At 36.7% G+C, this 7,841-nt stretch overlaps 2 protein-coding genes across 2 annotated transcripts; one reads left to right on the top strand and one right to left on the bottom strand.

Moving 5' to 3' along the window:
* Positions 1-2,055: 2,055 nt before the first annotated feature.
* LOC119078452 lies at positions 2,056-4,078 on the bottom strand. Its single transcript, XM_037185983.1, has 3 exons — positions 3,722-4,078; positions 3,630-3,657; positions 2,056-3,565 (listed from the first exon to the last, which is right to left on the bottom strand). Exons 1-3 carry the CDS (start codon positions 3,760-3,762, stop codon positions 2,888-2,890), a joined length of 747 nt encoding a protein of 248 aa, XP_037041878.1. The 5' UTR covers positions 3,763-4,078; the 3' UTR covers positions 2,056-2,887.
* Positions 4,079-6,574: 2,496 nt separating this feature from the next.
* On the top strand, positions 6,575-7,841 carry LOC119078453 (beta-glucanase-like). Its single transcript, XM_037185984.1, has one exon. It carries the CDS (start codon positions 6,599-6,601, stop codon positions 7,781-7,783), a length of 1,185 nt encoding a protein of 394 aa, XP_037041879.1. The 5' UTR covers positions 6,575-6,598; the 3' UTR covers positions 7,784-7,841.

The raw sequence follows: 7,841 nt of genomic DNA on the forward strand, positions 1-7,841 counted from the left end.
GTATTTCCGTTTGGGTTGGACATTCCGTTTCTGTTCGAACAATCTGACGTTCCATGTTCTTTTTGTGATACAGTTTTCTACTTAATTAAACTGTTTCATTAATCATAAGACACAGTTCGGCAAGTTCCACCTAAATTATGACATTTCGAGATATTCTTACTAAATCTCAACTGATTTCTCAGGTTAGTTGGGTGATTCAATTAGTTTAAACCGCTTCCCGGTTCTCGAACTTTAACTCGTCGAGTTAGGCGCGAAAATTTTGTAATAGCCATCAATTTCGAAAAAAAAAATCTGGCTATCCAGTACCCCTGAAAAATACAACGTTTATAGTCGTATCTCACACAAATTTTGGACTACCAACTACCAACTATGGAGCTCAAACTCTGGTCAATAGATTTCAGGGAACACATAGCCAACACAGTTCACTGTATGCTTCACAAATGACGAAATTTGTAACGCAACTTTAAACCTGTCAAATTCAAGGACAATCAAGGGGGTTTACAAAATCCTGATTTTTGCATTGCGTACTTTATGAACGACCTCTTTACCAATTTTAAATAATTTAATATTTTCCAATTTTATTAATTGACTCATCTCCATATCAGTATAGTGTTACACACATTTATATCTTCAAGTATCATTCTTATTTTAAGTTTATAGTTTAATGGAATAGACATTTTTAGTACATTGAACATTCAATTGATTCTAACTTCCAACGATATTGATATTATACTTTTCTAATACGTAATTTTCCTCTGTTTTTCTTTTTAGAAAATTAAAGTTATTTTCCTAACAAATTGATTTTAATTTTTTTAATTTCCAACGTCTATTTCATTTTGATATGTTGACATTTTAGTTTAATGTTTAAGTTCGACTAATGAGATATTTCTCTTTGTTGAACGGCAGTTCATTATTATTTGAATATAAGAAACAAAAACAAAAATGGAATTGATGAAGTAGGCTATGTCATCTGTCATTGTCAGAAATGATAAAGATAAGTAATGAACTCTTCCTGGTGGTCTTATATGGTCTTATATAGAGACATTTATGATGAAACAAATGAAGTAAAAGATTTTGTAGGCAAATTACTTGATAATACCTAGATCAAAATGCTTAAATATAATTGTCGTCTGAAAATATGGGTAATCTTTCCCACACTGTACCATACTTATACCAAAGTACTAACTTGCCATCTAATACTAGGGCCATCTAATTGTTTTAAGGTTTTTCGAGTGTAGATCCGTTAAATAGAGTAAATAAAACGGCAAATGATAGGTTTATCCAGGATTTTTCTTTTCTTAAAATGGGTCCTAAGTTGTGGCCCTAGGAAGGAGGCTACTGGGCTTATTTGCTTATAAATCGAGTAAATTTTAGGCGATTTACAAAATATGTCTTTTATTTGAAACATAATTCAATACTAAGATCTTGTAATAAAATGCAGGATTTTTGAATGAATAAGTTAAAGATTAGAAGAGGGGTATATCTACGGATGTTAGAGTCAGATCCTGCACTTTTTGGAGTATATTGCTGGCAATTATAATGAAATGAAATGCGGTCTTTTAGTGCGAAATTCTTAATTAAAGGAAATGGATTAGCGGGGATCGGGATATAGGAAAGATTAGATGTGAGAGACATTCCAACAAGGTTTATAAAAAATATAAGGTTCTGTTTATGGAAATGGAAAGCTAATATCACCGATGATCTGAAGCTATCAAAATTAATTTTCCTAACTAGTGATCAACGTCGCGACGTTTAAGAAAAATGTTATTCCTTACTTATGCCGAGAGTATGTTTTAGCGAATTCGATTCCAAAACTCGCCTCCGGCTCGTGCTGGAAACCTCTTATTTACTAAAAAGAGCTTTTCAGCATAAGTTAAGAAAATAAATATTCTTTTTTTAACAATTCCAATACCCTTCTCGAACTGAACAGTAAAAATTCAGGTCATGCAAAATTAGTTTACTGCCTGCCCCATCCGAAAGTTGTGGATTACATAGCAATTCGCACACTGCGAAAATGATCTATTACATGTGGACTATTTTCGGTTCATTTTTTTCATTTTCCTAAGTAAAAATCGACTTTCGAATGGGGCAGGTAGTGAACCAGAATACATTCGATGCTGCTATGTACTGTATTATTTCGGAAACAAATTTTTGATACTCGCAAACTCACTCGTGTGTGTTTTCGAGCAACAAGCTTCAACAATTGTTTTTTCACAAGTTTAGTTTTATACCTTGCCTTTAACACATGACGAAAAGCCACTTACCGAAGCTAGTTGCTCAAACAAACACGAGTGAGTTCAATTTTATCACAAAATTGTTACGTCATGTACTGAATTACTTTCGCAGTATTCAATCCTACTGTCAATCTCCTTATCTTTAGTCTTATGCACAGTACTGAACGTAAAGTTCAAACTCCATAAAAGTCAACTTCAAGATCAGATCCCATCAGGCTGTTTACAGATTGATGTTCTTCTCTAGGACCGATGTGTACTGATGGAAAGCGACAGATACTAACTTCCAACTGACTTTAAAAGACAACGTTAAATAATGAACTGCCATTGGAAAGTTAATTAAGGCAATGGTTCAAAACAAAGAAGTAAATTGGTTCGGTTAAATTGCGTACGTCTACGTTGTTTTAACAAAAAAATCATCATCCGCTCCTAACGTATCCTAACACATCGATATATAATTTAAAATTCATATGTTCTTGCGTGTAACATCTTTGGAACAAATGCATGTCATAATTTCATTATGACATACCAGGCACTTCCGAATCTCTGTTTAGTTACGTTTTAACCCACACGCTCTGCGCATTTCTTTTTTATTTTGATTTTTATTGCTGTAGATTTTGCTGTTCGTGTATTCGCTTCAATTGCATGTACTATAGTCAGCTTTCCGTTTCGGTAGTAACCGAATCTCGTAGATTCTCACCAGTCTCGTTCAATGCACGATTTTTGAGCCATTCAATTTCCTGCAACAATTCAATCGTTTCGTTGTCCAACAAATCCTCTTCCGATTTAAATTTATGCTCGTCCTCGTTAACGTCCCATTCCAACGATTCCGGTGTCGATATATGCGACCAGCTGGTCCTCGACGCTGGCTTTTCACATTTGTTCGCGTAGATTCGACGGCATTCGAGTTGATTCAGCGGTTTTTTGTTTGAGGTATTTTTCAGTTCCAACGAAGAATCATCATCGTCGTCGTCGTCGCTGGACATGTCGTCAATGGTTGATTCTTCTGGAAGCACAAGCCATGAATAGTTTTGCGCATTTTCGTATTCATGTTCCCATTCTAAGTCTAACGATGAGCTGGCTGGCGATGAATTCATGCCGGTATGTTCGGAACGAAAAATTCTGTCGTGATTGGTGATTAGCAACGAATGTGCATCTAGGCTTTGCAGTGGAATATCAACCGATTTCTGGATTGGTTTGTTCAGTCTTGAGTACGACATTTCTTTATGCGACCAGAAGCGTTCGATAAACTTGGAGTGTCGTTTCTCTTTTGTTTTCATTATGCGAAAAATGATGCTACTACTGTCCACTGCATTATTGTCCTCGACGAGATTCTGAGACATGGGACGTTCAGTTAGAACAACGTTAATCTATAAGCCCCTATAACTGGTAACTCACCTTATTCAAGTCATCTTGAATGGAAGACCTAAAAGATTTTGACAAAAAAAATTGAGTGTCTGACAACGACGTTATATTCCTGATAAACGTACCGATTTCTGCCAATGAGGCATCGTCCGAAACAAGAACCCATGACACTTGGCTACGCCAGTACAAAACTGGATTCAATTGCATGTGACGATGGCAATTTACACAACAACGCCAACATTCTATCGCAAACAACAATAAAATCAATTTCTTTGTTTCCACCGCACTGCATACAGATTTTCATTGAGAAAAATCAATTTTCAATAGCAAACAAAAAGGAAAACTCGACACACATTAGTCAGCATTTTTGTACTACGTATGCTGGCCGTTTACTTTAAGCGTACAGTGTTGATCAATTAACTGCTGCCTAATTTGTTATTTAAAAATAATTTTTTCGCGATGACCATAGTCACGGTGGTTGATGGTCTCTAAGAAACGCTGACAATTAACAGCTGATTGAGATTCATTTGGGGACGAAGCGCTTGCGCTGAAAATTTCCATGAGTAATAAGGACTTATACGAAAAGGGAAAAATGTTTATCCCATTCAAATGTTCTTGAGTTTGCGGTGAATGGCGACATTATGTCCCATTATAAAGAACCGAATGACTGTTTGAATTTCACCCCCTTCTAATATGTTGATTTTCCACCTGCTGAGTATTGTCTTAACAGAACGTAAAAGCTTTCGGAATTATTTTCTATACGAACAATTTACACTGAGAGAAATGAGGAAATGAATGGTAAGTGATATACCCATATTGAAATAGTTATTATGTCAACGAGTGATAAATACCTTTTAGGCAATTCTGTGCATTAGTTCGAAAATAGTATCTTGTGCACCAAGTTTTGAAATATCCATTTCCACATGTTTTCAAATTTTGAAAATTTCAATCTGGATATCGCGGATGAAGTATGTGAGATTTCAATTCTCGGTGGCAGAAATTTTTTTTTAATGAAGAGTTGCCCGGGGGGACCCCTTACACAGTCAGTCCGAAGTACTATTAAATGTGGAAGTTTCGTCGAAATGCTGAAACAACAAACCTCTCCCACATAGGCCACTTGTTCACACACTGAAAAACTAAAACGCAACGCAAATGTTACCGACAATAAAAAATCTGTCGTTTAAAGGAAAGGACACTAATCTTAGTTTCTTGCATGTGCACGTTAAGCGAATCATGAGAAAATTGCAACACTTTTTGACGTAGAAAATTTTCACAGAAAATACAATTCCAATTTTCTTATGATTCGCTGAACATACCCATGCATAACTCTAAGACTAGTCTCCTTACATTGTTTATGTTTTCGATGTTTCTACGTTTTTTACACGTTGTCAGACGTCGTTGACAAATTCAAGATTTTTTAATTGGACGAAAGGACTCTAGCTCAAACAAAAGACCTTGGACGCATATTCGGCATTACGATGCGTCCAACATAGAAAAAAATAATTTCGAATCACACCGAACCTCCGTATAAACATTTGTGGAAAAATTTGGAAAAACATAGGAAAATATGGGAAAACGTTTTTCTAAAAAAAAAGTCTTTTAATACCCCTTGCACTTGCAGATTTCTTCAAATGAGGGCCAAGTTTAATGGAATTAATTGGTAATGAGATGCAATATAACAGCTACAGCAAAACATACAATCAACGTCGCAATTTCGAATTTAGATCGAGCATCTGCTATTTTATTTGCTTTGTTCTCACATATATCTGCTATTTGTATTTAGATTCACCCGATACACAGGTGAAACTAAACTTAGTATTTTAAGTTTGTACCGTCTGTGAATTTTATTTGATATTTAGACAAGAATTTGCTGACACTGTTTTTCAGCTGGTCCACTCTAACAAATAAAATGGCTCATGTATCTTACGCTTCATACGTACGCGTGTTCTTTTGTTCGTATGAGTGGACCAGCTAATGCAAATTCATGTCTAAATTTCACTGACCTTTACTGTAGAAGAGTAATAAGGGATATGACACCCCTCTAACTTAAGGTGTTATCGTAAAGCTCCTCAATAGTGTATACTTTCGAACTAATTTATTTCACCGGAAACGTACACACATTTAAACTAAAGCGTTTCCGCTAAAACGTAATTTTTAAGATTACCGCCGACATTTTATTTCTACTGGGTCATCCCTTTTGAACCTCACATCACACCAAACGACAATAGTGTTGTTTGTTTACATGATTGGTCACCATAAATTTTTCAGAAATTCGTTTGCTTTGATGAATATTTAAAGTAAACCGTTGATTGTAATGTTAAAAAAACACAAAAAGCACATTTCCGCACAAAATCTGATTTAAATCACATCGAAATCACCGAAATTATTACATTTTTCACAACCGACACTAAATTTTTGCTTTGGTGATTTGACGTTTCAAAAACAGTACTCATGTTACGATTAACGACTTTAACGACGATTCTCTTCGTTAAACCATATTCGACCAAGTTCAAGGTGGATGTGATTTGGGTGTGAAATTGAGTGGGAAGTGCTATTTTCATCGATTTTCTTTTTGTAAAATCTTTTAAATATGACAATATTATGAGAATGCCCGATGTACGACTTTCTTATTTTTCGTATTTCTGCTGATATTTGACAAAAAATCGCGAAAAGAATCGATTAGTCCCTCCCTTATTGTCCCAGATCGTTGAAGGAATTGATCTATGGTCTGGATGTTTCTTTCTTCTGAGGTAATATTCTGTCTAGAAGTCAACACAACAAAATATTTTACGTATGAGAATATGGAATTGTAGAAAACAATGCAACGCAGTTATGTATGGTCGTCAAGGGGATTCATTTAATTTGTCTTATTGAATTCTGCGTAGGTACGTTGTGAATTGTAATTCAAGGTAATTCCAGCCCGTACATATGTATAAATGCAATCAATCCACCTATATAAGAAATAATAAGAATTCAACTGTACACAAACGAGTCCAGCATCAATGGAATTTAGTCCTATCTGTCTCTTCTTACTAATCTGTCGTGTTAGTGCTGACACCTTAGTATGGTCTGATGATTTTAACGGATCTAGTGGCCAACAACCTGACGCGTCGAAATGGGTATTCAACACTGGTGGTGATGGATGGGGAAATCAAGAACGGCAGTACTACACAAATTCGCAGTTAAATGCAGCTTTAGATGGTACGGGTAATTTGGTGATCACAGCTCGCAGAGAAAATAACGGCAATTTCAATTGTTGGTACGGCCGATGTGAGTATACGTCAGCTCGTTTGATAACTGCTGGTAAATTCAGTCAAATGTACGGTGCCTTTGAGGCTAGAATAAAAATCCCGACGGGTAAAGGAATTTGGCCAGCATTTTGGATGCTTGGTGACGACGTGCTACAAGCAGGATGGCCACAATGTGGAGAAATCGATATTATGGAAAATGTTGGAAATGAACCGCTTGCGATTCATGGCACTCTTCACGGTCCAGGCTATTCAGGCGGTAGTGGGCTAACGAGTACATTCAACTCACCAAATAATCAACCATTCACGAACGACTTTCATGTTTATCGGGCTGATTGGACAGCTAATTCGATTAGTTTCTCGGTTGATGGCCGACAGTATGCAACTAAGACACCGTCAGACACCGGAGGGAACAGATGGGTGTTCGATCATAAATTTTTCATCATATTAAATTTGGCTGTCGGTGGTGGTTGGCCTGGTTCTCCCGACGGTTCGACAATGTTTCCGCAACAAATGATAGTCGATTATGTCAGAGTTTTCTCAAAAGACGATACGAATCCATCCAATCGACAGGGACAGATCAGAGGGATCGGCGGTCGTTGCGTTGATGTCAGAGGTGCCAATACAGATAATGGAGCAATTGTACAGGTATTTGACTGCAATGGAACGCCAGCACAGTTATGGTCACTTTCAGCTGATCGAACTATTCGGGCGCTCGGTAAGTGTCTTAGCGTGAATGGTGGTTCCGCAAACGGAACACCAGTTGTGCTGAATGATTGCAATGGGTCGGCGGCACAGAAATGGGATTTATCCGCTAGTGGTGACATCGTCAACAGCAATAAGTGTTTAGATGCGAAACAGCCAGCTAATCAAAATTCGGCACCATTGCAAATCTGGGATTGTGCTGGTACCAGCAATCAGAAATGGAATTTGCCTTGAATGTTTTTGAATAAAGGTCGAAAGGGAACTTATGATTGATTTAAAAATGAAGATACTT

The sequence above is a fragment of the Bradysia coprophila genome, unplaced genomic scaffold (assembly GCF_014529535.1).
Source record: "Bradysia coprophila strain Holo2 unplaced genomic scaffold, BU_Bcop_v1 contig_297, whole genome shotgun sequence".
NCBI classification, from domain to species: Eukaryota; Metazoa; Arthropoda; class Insecta; order Diptera; family Sciaridae; genus Bradysia; species Bradysia coprophila.

Bases quoted from the DNA above. Each gene is read 5' to 3' on its own strand.
- LOC119078453 (XM_037185984.1), top strand. From the start codon at position 6,599: ATGGAATTTAGTCCTATCTGTCTCTTCTTACTAATCTGTCGTGTTAGT.
- LOC119078452 (XM_037185983.1), bottom strand. From the start codon at position 3,762: ATGGGTTCTTGTTTCGGACGATGCCTCATTGGCAGAAATCG. The intron at 3,658-3,721 runs GTACGTTTATCA...AAAATCTTTTAG, and splicing joins TGCCTCATTGGCAGAAATCG to GTCTTCCATTCAAGATGACT. The intron at 3,566-3,629 runs GTGAGTTACCAG...CCCATGTCTCAG, and splicing joins TTCAAGATGACTTGAATAAG to AATCTCGTCGAGGACAATAA.